This window comes from Ambystoma mexicanum, chromosome 10 (assembly GCF_040938575.1).
Source record: "Ambystoma mexicanum isolate Mex_15411 chromosome 10, UKY_AmexF1_1, whole genome shotgun sequence".
NCBI lineage: Eukaryota > Metazoa > Chordata > Amphibia > Caudata > Ambystomatidae > Ambystoma > Ambystoma mexicanum.
In genome coordinates, this window is record NC_090932.1 from 1,648,108,847 (window position 1) to 1,648,125,566 (window position 16,720).

The 16,720-nt window shown below is 46.6% G+C and overlaps 1 protein-coding gene across 6 annotated transcripts in view; it reads right to left on the reverse strand.

Moving 5' to 3' along the window:
* The window catches only part of EP400 (E1A binding protein p400), a 1,542,855-nt gene that overhangs the window by 1,456,170 nt on the left and 69,965 nt on the right, over positions 1-16,720 (reverse strand). For 3 of the 6 annotated variants that reach the window (XM_069620067.1, XM_069620064.1, XM_069620066.1), the window contains one exon: positions 7,288-7,375. In XM_069620067.1, coding sequence (XP_069476168.1) covers positions 7,288-7,375 — 88 coding nt within the window. Of the gene's footprint in view, positions 1-7,287; positions 7,379-16,720 lie in introns of all 6 variants that reach the window. The other 3 variants (XM_069620063.1, XM_069620065.1, XM_069620062.1) reach the window with 1 other exon arrangement.

A 16,720-nucleotide genomic window follows, 5' to 3' on the forward strand; every position in this document is an offset into this window, starting at 1 on the left:
TCCGCTTGCTTGGTGGGCTTCCCAACGGTCCAGGCGCCGCTGGATCGTCCACTGGGGGTAAGGGCAACCTTGTCCTTATCTCCATACATAAGGCCTGAATTGCCATCAAGATTGCTCCCGAGTTGTCTTGTGGCATAGGCACCGTCTGCGACGGGAGCAACGGTTGGAAAGTAGGCTCCGTCCCCTTTACAGCTCACGGATCCCCGTCAGCACCGCTGTCGCATTCTTCGTCCGCCTCATCGGGATCCCTCCCGTAGGACCGGACCTCCTCGAACCTCTTGTTCAGGATCTTCGAGACGACAGCCAGCTCCTCTTCAGTGGTGGTATCTGTGTCTGTAATGGTCACCGCCCCCTCCCCCTCCTTTTTCCGCCTGGGGTTTCACAGGGGTCTTATCGATGGGCTGAAAAGAGGATACTCTCTGTGGTGGCAGGGAAACTTTAGGCCCCGAGGTCACCTCCACTGGGGTAGCCTCCGTAGGCTTTGCCAGGGTCGCCACGACCCCCTCGATCGAGGCCTTAGCCGGGTGAATCGGGGCCTTCGTGGATTTGGGTGCGCCCGAGGCCTTCACCTTGGGGGGAGGGTCACCGCTTCGCTCCCCCTCGGCTGTCTCCGTCGGGATCGACCGCGGCTTCTCCCGAAGCTTAACCAGGTTCTCAGATTTCCTCTTGCCAGAGCGTTGGCTCGTGGTTGATGGCGTTGGTGATAATGTGCCCTGCCTGGCAGCCGAGGAGCCCGACCGAGCGGCGCTCCCGGTGCCCACGGACTCGCAATGCTTAGCCTTTTGTTGGGCCCATGTCGCTGGAGCGCCCTCAAAGGTCTTAGAAGACCAATCTGACTTCCCACCTGCTGCTGGGCTCTTCCCTTCCAGCCAGTTGGTGAGTCGGATACGACGATCCTTCACAGTCCGTTCGGACATGTTCTTGCAAAACGCACAGTCCCTCTCCACATGAGTTTTGTCTTCGTGAAGGCAGTAGAGGCATTGAGAATGCTCATCCTCCTTGAAGACATTCTGTAATCCGCATCCAGGGCAGCTCGTGAACAGCTTGGATCCGGGTGTCGTGTTTCCTTTGTCGTGGGCCATGACCACGCGGGGTAGGCCTCAAAGATCTTCTGGAATCCTCCCAAGAAGCGAAACTCAATGAAAATTTCGTCCTTGAGGGGTGTAGGAAATTCCGAAACGGGTCTCTGTTGATCAGAAGTAGAAACGGTGGAGCTTGAGGCTCGATTGACCGAAAAAATTGAGGTAAACTCTTTGAAAAAACGCAGTAAAAGCTTGAGAGCTATAGCACGAGGACTCCCAACACTTGAACGTGCGGTAAAAATCTGAAGATGGCTGCCACAGGAGGGGCTTAGGTAGAGGGCAGTCATTGGCTGCGGGCAGTATATGACCCAGAGACCAGTGACTGGTTATTAGGAGACAGACCATTCAGAAACGAAACTGAAACTGATTTCTTCTTTACCGAGGATTCCCAGCCCGACGACAGGGAATATTCATGAGCATGTGAATCCATGACAGACCCCATGCTGGAGAAGGAGACAGTGAAAGGTGTTCGGGTAAGATCAGGAGAGTTGGGGCGAGGAGTGCTAAGGAGTTTGAGGCTGTGCTGGATATAAGTGCAGGTGGATAAATTGATAGAGAAAAGGAAGTGAGATGGGTATGAGCAAAAGGGGGAAAAGGAATGAAGAGAAAGGGGAAAAGAAAAAAATAATCCTTTTTTCATAACAAAGAGAGCAGTGGCTAAGCATGGCACCAGGATTCGACCTGTGTTGCTCTGCATGGTCTTGCTTAGAAGACAAATGTGTTGCTCCTGAGCCATCCTCCTGGCAAATAAAGAAAAAAAAAAGAGAAAACCTCTAAAGAAAATACTTAAACAGCAACTGCTGGAACACTAGCGTTGAAAAGCTAGTTTGTCCAAACATTATGCTCCGGATCGTTAAGATCTACGCCTTCTGCAGAACCGTGCCCAGTGAGTCTTACACTTGTGTTGTTACAAGACTCTAGGATGACGACATGAGAAAGATATTCATAGGGACAGGAAACCTTTTTCACCAGAAGAAATGTGTCTTCCCCTTTAAAATTAGATGTGCGCAGGGGACCACCCTGGGAGCATGTGCTCCCTGACTCCGTCCCCCAGCGCCACTCCCAAGTCCTCTTTTCCACATCGCCAGGAACAAATCACTTCACCAGCACTCCTGGGTTTGTCCTCTGGCCTGGTAATTCCATGTGCTCTTCCCTGAAAACTTTCTATTTTTCTTCTATTGTTTTTTTTTCTAGATTGTCATAGAAGACTGTCCTCTGGTGCCATGCTCCTCCCTGGCGCATGTCGATGACATTGTCCATTATTAATTTGCCCTTTATTCAAATCAAATTACTTATAATTCATTTAAATTAGCAAGCCAATTAATTGATTGAAATACCTAGTTAACACCACCACACTAGTTTATGAAGTAGTCTTCAAATGCTCAATATTTTCACTAATATTTGCTAAGATGTGTGTAAAATTCATTTGAGTGGAGAAAAGAGGCCCCAAATGATTCATTTAATGTTGTGTATTCCTAACCACTTGTTCACCAATGTAAGAGGTCCCAAGTGATTCATTTAATGTTGTGTATTCCTAACCACTTGTTCACCAATGTAAGAGGTCCCAAGTGATTCATTTAATGTTGTGTATTCCTAACCACTTGTTCACCAATGTAAGAGGTCCCAAGTGATTCATTTAATGTTGTGTATTCCTAACCACTTGTTCACCAATGTAAGAGGTCCCAAGTGCTTTCAGATGCACTACTTGCCATTACAAACCAAAATAATTCTTGAGGTAACCTCCAAAGCCCCTGTGATGTGATCTGAAAAGTTTAGCATATTCTAACCAGGATTATTCAATCAATATTTAATTCATATTTCTCCATTAAAAGTAAGCAACATTTAAAAACATGCATCATATTTCATAAAATTCCCATACAACATGCCCACACTAAGAGCAGCTTTAACGTATTCAAACAAGCTATACATATAGAAATCTGATCCTTACAATTAAATACGTAACCTTCCATGTATGTCCTAATATGATTAAACAAAAAATAGGGTGCTACCAAAGGCTTATGCAAAACAAATTTACAGAAAATGAACCAAATCTTCAGCTACTCCCGTTTTGCAAGTACATTTTGCGCTTCCTCCTGCACACCTTTTTTGAGGGGTGGGTACATTTAAACTTACCATTAGCATCAGCCTCCAACGTTCTGGGGGGTTTATGGTCATAAAACCGAAATTAGAAATCTCGAAAAAAAAAATCACGAAAAAAGAAAGGCGGAAAATAAAATATCGCATTTTTTTAATGACTTTTTTTTCAAAAAAAGGGGGGGTTCCCCCCAACCCCCCTTTTTTTCTATTTTCTTTTTTACTTACCTTATTCAAAAAAAAAACCAAAAAAATAAATTCGATATTTTTTTTTTCGGCCTTTTTTTCCGAGATTTTTGTTATTCGGGTTTTCTTTTCGGCCTTTTGACCGACCACCGGTCTGGGGCTCCTATCGCACAGATGTCTACTGGCCATTGTATATTTATACACAAGTCTTCATACAAGGCGACACTGGGCTGCTGTTTTATTATTTGGACATTTGCCTCCCTCCACATCAGACAAACTTTCTTCAAGCAGCATTTTGACTTCATTTATTTTGGCAAATTGAGTAGTTCCCCACTCCACTATACAAATGGACAGTGCCTTCATAGCTCCCCATACCACAAGTATTTTTCTTTACATGGGAAGGCTGCAATCACACCGACATTCACTTTATGATTACCAGAAAATACCAGTTGTGCTTTTAAAAATCATTACTGGGCCGGCACCTTTAAACTCAACACCCCCATTTCATATCATAACGTGCTACCAGGTACCTGGAGGGAGATCTGCTATTTGGCGCAGGAATTTATTTTGCAACCCCTCCATGATATGACCTTTCGAGGAAAAGAAAAAAAAATAAATTTTGCAGCCACAGAAAAGCATGGACCAGATTTTTGACTTGTATATCTCCAGGCAGTTGTCCAATCTGCATGCCGCAAGTCTTGAAGCCCTTTAATCCTTCAAGATGCCCTTTCTGCTGTCTTAAAATGATTGACCCCAGCACGTCCGTTTGATAAGCGTATACTCAAATAAAAACGCGTCTACATCCTTATCTCTACATTCATTTAATAACCAGCTACAAGGTCTCAATGCTTTTCCCGAACACCATAATTTCTCATCATATTTCATTTCAAACTATAGTTACCAAAATAGTTATTTGGGTGTAGCAGGTCCTGTTGGCGACCTGCTGGGTTATGTCCAAAATAGCGGTGTTATCCGCATAAAGCAGCGCACTTTATAATGTGTCCTTCAGGTAGGGCAGATTAACTTTCCTAAAATAAATACTACGGTCAAAGTCTGAAAGGATTAAATCTAGGCTAACGGGCATTCTTGCTTCTCACCTGTATGGGTAGAGAAAAACCATGTATAATTCCCCGATCTTGTATATCAGCCAGATGATGAGGTGCCTGCATATCACAGTTGGATAAGATTTAATAAATCATTAGGAACCCCAATAGAGTGTAAAATGCCACAAGAGGTTTGTATCGACCAAATCAAATGCTTTCTCCAAATCTGAAAAAAGCCAAAAATAATCTCCCTCCCTGAACCTTACTGTATTGCTCCATGATGGTGCTCAGAGTGAAGCAGTGGTTCACTGTACTAAGCCCTCTCATGAAACCTGCTTGGGAGTTTGTCAAGCTTTTGTTACTTTTAATGCACTCTTCCAGTCTGACCAATAAACATTGAGAATATCTTGGAAATTGGCCTATAACCATAGGCCTGCGGGTCCAAAGAATACTCGTCTAAGGGAATGGCATAATGCCCATCTCGACAATTGCATTAAACAAACAATTTGGTGTCTTTCAAAAATGATTATCCTCTAAAAGCTCACATTTTTTCAAATAATTATTTTGGCCTTTATCAATGTTTCTATGCCCTTTTGAAACTAAATCTGGCCAGCCGTGCACACACCCCTCATAAAATCAAGGTTGAATTTTCCTTTTGAAATTCTACATCAAACCATGGGGCATCCATGTTTATAATCTGAACCTCCTAAACTGGGGAGTGCCATTTTCCGATAGCTGTTTGAACCAAAGACTCAAACTGACACTTTCCTCTGTGGCCTTTGAACTGTATAAGCCTTGAGAATAGGTTTTATTTATAGTCTCAAAAGGGTACATAAACCTTGCTAAAGGACAAAAAAATAAATGAGAAACAATGGCTGCTTTTAGAGAGGGCTGTGTTTTCGATTTACACCATACACCCACCCTCTGGAACTTGATCCCGGCGTCTACTCTGAATGGCCACACAATTCTCAAATTTTGCAAACCTCTGAAAACAGCTTTTTCAACAAAACCTGAACAAGGGCTGATTCCAATGGACACAAATTCCTCCATTCACAGTACTGCGCTACTGTTAAAAGATGCCGGCCCAAATGCTGGCTACTGTCACGCTTTACAGCACTGCTGCTCTCGAGCTAGGTCTGTGCTTTAACCAATAAAATATAAAATAAAAGCTTAAATTTCTTGTGAATTAGTAAATCTTTCCAATGCCTCCCTTTCAAGCTGAGGCATCATCTTCAACCAGCTCCCTCTGGCTGTCAGACATTGCTGTGGTGCCTACCCTAAGCCTTTGGAAAATAACTCAAGGGGATAGTGAATGCTCTGTTCAAAAAGATATGCAAAAATTCCTAACATTCTTGAAGAGAAAATAGTCCATAATACAGTAATCATCAATGATTGAATAACAGCATTACTGCTCTTGTATGCTTAGAAATGTATCATTTGCCACTAAAGATCCCAGAAATTCCTCCGGTGGAACTCCAAAGTCCACCTAAAAACTAGTGTTCTATTTGTCACAAATTTTGCACTAATGTCCTTTAAAACATTTGTTGTGAAATGGAAGCCCTTGGTGGCGTTTGTTTAGTCCTACCATTGTTTTGAACAACTTGACTGGCCGCATCTAGCTAAAAATGTCCTACCGACCACTCAATTTCTTCAACGTTTCCTGTAAACAACCACTTAATTTCAAATTAAGTGAAGGCCATTACAAATTTCCTTAGCTAGAATTGTACCTGGTCTAGAGAACTGTCAAGTACTGTAAATTAAAATGTTCTGTATAATTTATGTTGCAATATTTTTTTTTACTGTTTATTGCTGAAACAATCATTTTTACAATAGTTTTATAAAAAATATTAACACAAAAATTAAAATAGCGGAAAACAGTTAGCAACATTTCATGTTTCATCAGCATTCAGAGTGGTAAATTGGTTGCAGTGTTTAGATAAATACATTTCTCTCATGGCAGACAGTTCAACACACTAACATAATATGTCTACGAGATTCTTTGCGATTTGCATTTTTACAAAATCGACAAAAGTCAAATGAACTATCAACGAGTTTACGTTTAACCATTACTTCTCGTGTTAGCCAAAGATTGTATATAAAGCGTAGGATGGCTGAGCGCAGCGCAACTGATTGACAACGTAGCAGATATGGTTCACATTGCCCAAAATGTTTCATTGTAAATGGATTGGGACTAAAATCTTGATATGTACAACACTGCTCTTGTGTCTTTATCCAATCATAAAGATATAGTTTCCTCTTGGCTCTGGTCGGATCCGCCAAGAGAATATGTAATGGGAGATCTGCCGCAGCCATTATCCCAAAGACTGCCGTTTTACATTTGTTAGCAAAAGTACAATTTGATTGCAACATGAAAGATGACAGAGTATGTGCAATAATGTTTCCAACTGAGCACTGAAATGTTCGGCTGAATAGATGTTGCTCACAATTGATATGCACACATTGCTCTTTGCGCCCAAAAGGCTGGGGACCCCTGCTCTAAATGAACAATCCCTTGGCTTGGGAGGAGGCGCAGTGTTGCAAACGTTGCTGACGTTTGTCTCACGCAGCTTCAGAATAATGCACAGCCGCCAACCGTACACCTTTGCAACCCTGGGAAAACCCGTCTACCTCCCGAAACCACTGCATTTTATGACGAAACAGAAAATGCTGAATACGCCAATGCCAGTATACTAATAAGAATAATTAAAAATAAAACATAACTAGGGCTGCATCATGTTCGGGAAACAGACTACGGAGAAGATTTGCAAAATTACAGGCAGTTTCCAAACCTTCCATATGGTAAATTCAGAAGAAGAAAAAAAAATAAAAGATTGCACACAACAAACCGTGAATGTTAATCAGTGGACAACACTCCAACCCACCTGCTTGGGTCGCTGCAGCCTGTCTTTTGAAAGCTTCGATTTCTATGGCATTTGCCGTCCCCGCCACTGGGCTCACCGTGTGAGTTTGCTGCTGGTGGGAATGGAAAAGAAATAGTCAAAGAAAAATCGACTCACTGCTGGGGCCAGGCTTACCATAATCAAGCAAAAGCTCTACAACCTGCAGCGCTCGAGATGTTTTGGTGACAGCGCCCATGAACCCCGACATTTGACTAAAGATGATAAGACTCATGGGAGTTGTAAGCCAAAACATCTGGAGTTCTAGGTTGTAGGCTACCCCCCCTCCACCCCCCATCAAATAAGACAGTGGCTAGCGGACTCGTGGCACACAGACAAATGAAACTCAATGCACAGTTGTTGCAGGGAGTCAAACGGCGATTGTGATGCAGCATTGCCAAGGCCTGATTTAGCAAAACGCAAAGGAAAGAACTCAGTCGGTCCAGGAGAATCTGCAGCTCCTTGAGGGAATCCCATTAACTGGGGACACATCGGGTATCGTGCTTAAAATAAATGGGGAAACAATGAAGCCGACATGGAATACACATCCTACTGTGCGCCGGAAACAAAGGGCACAGTGCTCTATGCAAACACCAACCCATGTCTAAATGGCTAGACAGATCACCTAGTAGGAATCTTCATGCTTGCGACATGTGCCTATTGGAAGGCAAGAAGCTTCCACATGTGAATATTCATTCATTTCCGTGCAAGCACAAAGCTGGGATGGCACAATGCTAGAGTCTGCTCGCCTCGCCGATTATTAGGAGAGCGAGAGCACGGAAGCAGGGATTTGGGATGAAAGATTCAGATTGTATTCATCCTCTTTGGAGGAGGACACCCCAAACTCGGTGAAAGGCAAACAGATTATGCAAGCTCATTCGCACGGCACTAACATCTGTAAATTGGTTGGGTGGGGCGCAAACACCTGTAATTGCGGTCCCTCGCTGGTGTCTAGTCAAATGGTCGACAGTCAAAAGGTCAACACAATTTGGTCGACAGGTCAAATGATCTAATTTTTTTTTAGTTATATATATTTTTTTAGGTTTTCGTTTAGGGAAGAAAGTGGTTCTAAGCAAAAAAAAAGGGGGGTTGGGGGGACCCCCCCCCCAAAAAAAAGTGAAAAAAAATGCGATCTTTTGACCTGTCGACTTTTTGGTGTCGACACCAAAAAGTCGACAGGTCAAAAGATCGCATTTTTTTTTGTTTTTTTCACTTTTTTTTTTTCAAAAGATTAGTTTCAAAAGATTCGATCATTTGTCCTACAACCGTCCTCGCTTATGAAAGACCTCATCCATGTCGCCTCGACCGCTCTTAATCCTCCACCTTGTGTCCCTTTCGCACATTGCTCCACAAATGGATCTTGGTCTCGACTCTGAGAAACGTTCACGGGAAATGCAAATACTTTCTCGGTCTTTGACTAGTGCAGTCATTTTAAACAAAGCCCAGGCTGGCGAAGTTCGATTTCCGAACACCTACTTTTTAGGCGTAGTTTTGTTTAAACAGGCATCATAATTGGCACTAGCCATTGTTGAGTGACAATTGACATGCAGTGAGAAACGGGGTGCATGTGGCGAATTGGGGGGCTGGATGGAATGTAGGCCTGGCTTTTAGATTGCAATTAAAATTGTTACCCAGGACTAGACTTACAACTGAAAAACTGGATGCATCAATAGATTGCTGGAAGGGTATGAGGCAGGTGGGCAGGGTTTCGAGTCATTCATCGGGTAGGAAGACCCACCAACATGGAGATGATGCTATGGCAGCGGCAGGAAAGCGAAGCATAATATGTTTCCCGCAGACTTCCTGCTAGGGAAGATGCATCTCTAGGAGTATATGAGAGGTTTATAGCCACGTCATTCATGACGCTAGCAATTAAGGAAGAGTGGAACTAATAGCAACTAGGCCCCAGGAGGGTGTCGCCAAGACTGGCCTGGCTCAGGAAAGTAAACCGAGGAGCAAGAGAACTGATCACTGTCCCTGTGGTGGGCCACGTGTCCACTTACCTCTTGGACGAAGTATTCCTAGCTGAGACAACTTTTCTAGGGAATAGATAGAAGATGTGCAAGGCATACCATGGAAATTATGTTCACAACTGACCCACTTGTTGAGTGTTTGAGAATAAGAGCATGCAACAGCAGCACTATTTTACTTTGATTGTAGGGTTACTCATTTTATAGGTAATACTTGGTGTGCTGTGTATAGGTTCAGAATTCAGGTGGCGGGTGACAATTTTATGGCGAACTAGTAGCTTGCAACTTGAAATTGTTCCCTTTGGCTAATATTTTCAATGACCCATCGACAGTGACGAGAACACTGCTGTAAGATTTCTGGGTTTTTCTATTTGATGGTGTACTTCTAACAAACAAACTGATTGCATGTTTCAAGGTCAGCCTTCACCTACGTGTGCCTCCCAGCACAGTCCCTGGCAAGCAAGCCTCCAGGATTCATTGCTCATCTGGATTTTGGTTACAACGGGGCGAGAGTTTGCAACCGTAATGTGACTACCAATAAAGGCAGGTCAATCGTGGTATGTATTTCCACACACAACAGGCCGTTCCCAGGCTGGTTAAACGCCCCAACACCAACTGCAGGCCACCGATGAATACAAGGCAGTCCTACATTTAGCACTGGTACAACTAACCCAGAATACCTACCTTGGACCAAACATTCCCCAATAAAACACAATCCATACTCTTAAATACAATCAAGAAAAAGCAGTGATCTAAGACTCAATAGCAGGGGAACATTTGGTGGTTAAAGGTCACCTCAATTAGACATTAACCCACATTGGTTTTCAGGAATGCTAATATTAGTGCCTGTATATATTTAAATGCCAGCATCCTTGGTAAACTGCTTCAGAGCACCAGGCCAAAGACCTTAAATAGACGATAAGAGGATATCGGCCAAAATGAATGGTATTTTTATGGGGGGGGGGGGGGGAGTACTATGAGGCATTTCATGGTGGAGCATCTCCAAGTCCAAACAAACTACCTCCACATTCTAATAGAAATTAAATTGGTGGATTACATGGGATAGGGGTCAAACATTAGAACAATAGGAATTTAGTGGCTTGATATCCTTACCACTGGAAGAGCTGTATAGCCACATGAAAAAAAAACCAGTTAACACTTCATGCTGAATTTTACAATAAGATGTCTGAAAGACATGAGGTAGTCTTGTTTTAAGTGAGCTAAATCGGTGAACAAGGACTGAGCTGCAAGCTTATTGAGATTGGGGAGATTACTTAGCTGAGGCATGAGCAGATTAAAGAGGTATAAACCATGTTAAATTACTCAACGTGTTCCTAATACACAAAAAAATGTGGCAGTATAGGCTGCACATTTCTCTTGGGGACAGCAAGGCTCCCAACTTCATAGTGTGTGCCAGATGCACCAGTTCCTAACCTCTTGTGGACGGATAACCTAATACAGGTGATTTACTTGCCTGCACAAATACAAAAGGTGCATGCCTGCTTTTGTTGGAAATGTGCCAGGCACTTTTCTGTGCAGACAAGCAGACTACTCCAAGTGGACACTTGAAGGCCAACCTGCACCCCTCAGCTAAACCGTACTGAGGTTCTGAATTGCAGATCACGGTTGAATCTCAGCCCTACATATCAATGGTTTTGGAGCTTCATTGCATTAGCCAGTGGAGACAAGTACCCAGACTGAACGTTACACATCAGGGTCAGTTAAAATGTAATTCCTGTTAATGGAAGGGAACGTTTATTTAAATTAGTTCCAAGTTCTTTATCAGGGGTCTCTACATTGAATTCATAAACAATTGGGGCTCGCAAAATCTACTTGACCACTCGCACAGTCGAGGAGTTTTTATGAAGGTCGAGTAACATTTGCATGGTACTTTGACCTTGCTTGCAAGTAAATCGAAATGCTGGGATGTGTGAAACTTAGACATTTGGTTTCACTGTCAGTGCCAGCACGTCACAAAAACATGGAAGTGCTTATGGCACAATTTTACAGAAAGCAATGGTAACATTGTCACAACCTTGCCATGGGTCAAATGCATTTCTCCTAGGTCGAGTAGCTAAGCTATGTTACTAGACCTACAGGTCTAGCATGATTTTACCAGGTTACTCACCACAGTGACCACCTTACTCCTAGTCCATAGTCCCCTTTCCTCCATACTTATGGGACATCTCTCTGTCCTGTGGGACGGGACCGGAGCACTTTGTAAAAGCATCCAAATATTTTTTTCTTCAAAAATGTGTCCTCCCTCTCCTTCTCACGCGGGGCCCGGCTCGCCGCCATAACCCCGTCCACCTTGGCTCCTCCCTGCGCATCGCCCATCAGTCCTTTTCTATCGCCAGGTCAGAGACCTATTAGCAATAACAGAGGAAGCTTATTAGAGGGGACAGCGGGCAGGCGTATGGAGGAAAGGGGACTATGGACTAGGAGTAAGGTGGTCACTACGGTGAGTAACCTGGTTATACTCCTACGTCCCGTCCCCTTTCCTCCATACTTATAGGAGATTCCCAAGCACTCCTAACAGGAACTAAAGGTGGATGGACATGCCCCTTACTGAAAAAGGGGCTTCAGCACAGCCTGACCAAACTGAGCATCAGCTCTTGAGCTCATGTCAAGACAATAATGCTTATAAAAAGCAGATGGGGAGGCCCAAGTAGCTGCCCTAGCGATGGACTCCCAGGGGACACATTTCTGAAAAGCAACCGCGGCTGCATTGCCCCGCACCAGGTGTGCATGAATACCCTTAGGAGGTTTCAGCCCTTGGACGGTGAAAGACTCTAATGCAGGCGGCGATCCACCGAGAAATAGTCGCCTTAGACGCCTGCTTACCCTGAGGGTTACCAAAAGTCAAACAGTTGAGAAGAACTCCTAAGCTCGGATGTTCTGTCTAGATAGAACTTAAGAGCCCTTCTGAGTTGGAGACAATGCAGAACCCTTTCTGCCTCTGAGGTAGTGTTCGGAAAAAAGACCAGCAAGGAGATCGACTGATTCAGATGGAATTCAGTTACCACCTTCGGCAGGAAAACAGGATTCATCCGTAGGACTTACTTATCCTTGTGAAAGACCAAAAAGGGATGCTCCACCGACAAGGCCTGGAGCTCACGCACCTGCCTTGCTGACGTAACGGCGACCAAAAAGGACACTTTCCAGGATAGGTACTTGAGGTCCACCATGGCCATTGGTTCGAAAGGCTTACGGCACAATACCGTTAGCACTACATTTAGATCCCACGACGGGTGCGGTCTACGAATTGGAGGATTGAGGCGTGTCAAGCCTGCAAAATGCCTCTTAACCACTGGGTTACACAGAGAGTAAGAGCATTAGTCCGTAAAAAGGTAAGCGGAGACCGCTGAAAGGTAAGTTCTGCATGACAGAACATGGAACACCCGACTCTGCTAAGAAGGATACGAAGGGTAGCACTGTGTCAATCGTAGCCTCTCTTGGGTCCAACTGCTTCCACCAATGACAGAACCTGAGCCATTTGCTTCTGTACTAGGACCTAGTCAAGGGTTTCCTGGCTGCCTGGATAATACACATGTTATCTGCAGACAAGTTATATTGTTCTAAAGACTTGCTCTGGCACCATGCCACCAGGCTGAGCGATTGTGGGGAGGGGTGCCACAGCTGCTGTTCCCCCTGGTGAAGATGATCAGGAGTTACTGGCAACCTGATCGCCGGAAACACCGACAGGTGTTGAAGTTCTGAGAACCAAAACCTGTCCGGCCACCACAGGGCTATGAGTAGAAGGGAACAGTTCACCGAGTTCTTCAGCTTGCAAATTGCTCGGTGAACTAGAGGCGGGAAGGCGTAAACTCTCATGTTGTGCCATGGAATCTCGAGAGCATCCCCCAGAGAGGAGGCTCCCAGCCCCCCTCTGGAGGCATACTGAGGAAGCTTCTTGTTTATCGCCGTAGCGAAGAGGTCCACTTCCGGTGTGCCCCCAAAGCAGGAAAATCCATGAGAGGACCTCTGCCTTCAACTCCCACTTGTAGCTGTCCACTGTCCGCAGGCTGAGGGCCTCCGCTGTGACAGTCAGCTGGCCCGGGATGTGCACTGCAAGCAGCCAAACACCATGAAGTACAGCCCACTGCCAAATCTGGATGGACAGGTCCACGAGAGGGGGAGACTTGGTTCCCCCTGGTTGGTTGATGTAATACATCGACACCACATTGTCCGTGCGTATGCGGACCACTTTGTTGGCAATGATCGGTCTGAACGCCCTGAGCGCTAGGAAGATCGCCAGAAGCTCTAGATTTATGTGGAGGAGCTTATCCTGAGGCGACCAGAGATCAGAGACCTGAAGATCCAACGTCGCACCCCACCCCAGAAGGGAGGAGTCTGTCATGATCGCCACCGTAGGAGCTGGGCCCCGAAACCCCGCACCCACCGACAGGTTGCTGAGAGATAACTACCACTCTAGGTCCACTCTCATGGAATCCGGAATCATTATCAACTTGGACTCCGGATCCACAGACTGACGCTCTGAAGAGCCATCGGAGTCTGCCTCATCTTGAGACGAGCAAGAGGAAGATCCAACACACACGAGGCCACCAGGCCGACATGCTCTGCGACTGCGCAAACATCTGACACGTGGCTAACAGATCGGCCATTCTGTCACCGGTCAGGTAAACTCTGGAGTCGATCGTATTCCAGCGAAAACCCAGGAAAATCAAGTCCTGCGAGGCAGTCATGAAAGATTTCCGCCAGTTCACCGACAGCTCAAGATGGAACAGGAGCTGAAGGAGAGACTGAAGATTGCCCGCTGCTTTCAGCGGGCATGAACTGCGTAAGAGCCAGTCGTCCAAATACAGATACACATGGATGCCCTGCAGACAAAGAGGCCGAAATCACCAACATCATCTTCGTGAAGACACGCGGCGCAGTGCTGAGGCCGAAAGGAAGCACTCGAAACTGGAAGTGCTCCCCTCCCAAAGAGAAACAGAGGCATCTCCTTTGTGGATTCCAAATCAGAATATGCATGTACGCACCCTGAAGATCCACCACGCTGAGCCAATCGCCCATCTGCAAGGAGGACCGTATCTGGCCGGGCGTGATCTTGAATTTCTCTTGGGGTAGGAAAAGATTGAACTGGGAAAGGTCTAGGATGGTGCGCAGGCCAGCCTGGTTGGGTTTGGGCACCGTAAACAGCCGGGAGTAGAAGCCCTGCCCAAGGGGAACAGGTTCTACAGTCCTGAGGTCCAGACATTTCTGAACCTCGGCTTTGAGGGAGGGTGAGCCCGACAGCTGAAAAGGAGGGTTGAAAGGTGGGGTAGGGGTAAGCGGAAGCCCGCCCGAGCGTCTGACAAGACCCATCTGTCTTCGGTGATGGTCTGCCACGCCTCCCAATGAGACGCTATGCGTCCTCCCACCGGGGTCTCGTGCGAGCGCAGAGAACCCTCATTTTAGAGGTTTCTCGGTGGTGTTGCCACCTGAGCCTGAGGAGGAGACTGAGGAGCGGGAGAAAAACCGAGTCCGTTGTTGCCTCTGTCGGTTATTCCCCGAAGGGGTATCCACTGCGAGATTTCCAGTCTAGGAAGCCCCTAAAGCCAGAGGAAGGTCAGCTTTGTGACAACGGTCTCTGGGTTTTGAAAGGGGCTTTAACAAGGACCAACAAGGACTTAGCTGTCTGAGTGCTATCCTTCGTCTTGGTCAGCTCTACATCTGTTGTAGAATGACAGAGCTCCTTACCATCAAACGGAAGGTCTAACACTTTGTCCTGCACTTCTTTTGAGAATTTGTTAGCATGCAGCCATGCCTGCCGTGAGGTATCAACCCCCAGCATAAGAGCCTGCCCCGAGCCGAGGTGTCTATGTGATGAGCTGCAGCCTCCAGGAGATCCTGGGCCAAGACCCTGGCGTCGGATAATCCCGCTTTGAAGTCTTCCAGCGTCTCGACCGGAATGAACTCCTCAAACTCCGACAGACCTTTCCACATCCGCATATTAGCCCCCGCTAACACCAGTTCGGCATTGGCCTGCCTCAGCTGCAAGGCCGAGTTGGCGAAAATCTTTCTTCCAAGGGAGTCAAGGAGCTTATCCTCCTTTCCCAGAGTAGCCGTTGTGGAAGATGATGCTGCAGGCCTGGACTGCAAAGTGGCCGCAGCCACCACTGTGGAGGAGGGGGGCGGACAAGACGACACGGCCACCTCTTCCGAAGAATGCAGCCTGTATGGCGCGTCAATAGTCCAGAGTGTGGCTTTTCCCAGACCCTGGGGACCTCGGCCAGAACGTCCTTCTGCAAGAACAGGTCGGTATGCTCCAGAGGAGATGGGGTGAACGCCCCAGAAAGCATGCCCTCCTGCGGAGCGGGTGCATCGAGCACCCGAACATCCAAGATGCACATCATGTCCAGTACCAGGTCATGAGAAGCTCTAATAGAGCGGGGCAGGTCCTCGCTGTCCTGATCGCCCTGCGCATCATCCAACAGGTCAGGATCCTGTTGAACCGTGTGGGGCGCCGCCTTGTCCACAGGGGACAATGGAGGCAAGGGCGGAAGAGTCGGGGAAGGCACCGTGGGCATGGGAGGTGCCGGCGGAACCACCGTAGAACAGGTGGAGCCAGCGGCGCAGGTGGACATATTTCTTTAAAAAGCCCTTTGAAATATTCCCTCATGGGAAATTTGCCCGAAAAAGGCTTCCTCCGAGGACTGCTTTGGAACCGGAGGAGACCTCTCATGAGGAGGATAATTCCAGGGACGTAATGGGGAGGGTTGCCACACCGGTCCATCTCCCAAAGTATCCACAAAAATCAAAGGTGCCGACCCCCACAGGCAACGAAACATTGTGCGGAAGGGGCATCTGAGCATTCCAGTCAGACTGGCCGAAAAGGATGCACACACGGAACTCTAGGTTCACCCACAGAGCCGAGCCCTACACCTGAGGCCGACGGCGTAGTTGTAGGAGTAGCACCCAAAATGGCCGCCGCGGTCGTAGTGGGAATGGGCACAATTTTGTCATAGGCAGGGGTCCCCGTCGATGGATCAGGTGTCTTAAGTTTAGCCTTAACGTAAGGAACCTCGGCAGAGCCGGTGCTATGAGGCCTGGAATGTTTCTGCGACATACCAACTGCCAAATTAGCCTTCCCAGGAAGGATCTCGGCACTGCCAGTAAAAGAAGAATTTTCCTTCTTTGCCCCCTCAACAGATCTGGCGTCGCCACAAGAGCGGGAACGGTGAGAAACAACCTTCACCGATAAGGCCTTGCTAGGACTCTGAGAAATGTTGGTAGCTTTAGCCTCTGTACGAGGGACCTCGGACCCAGGTCCGGTAACAGCCTTATTAGCACGGGCCTCGAACATCCGTTCGCCAACACCAATCCCGATCAAGGCCTCGGGGCGCACCCCGGTCTTATTTTTGAGGGAAGCCAAAAACCGAGGCTCAAGGCGAGCTCTGGTACCCCACGACTCAGTAGAACTGGGTCTACAAGCAGCCCCCACA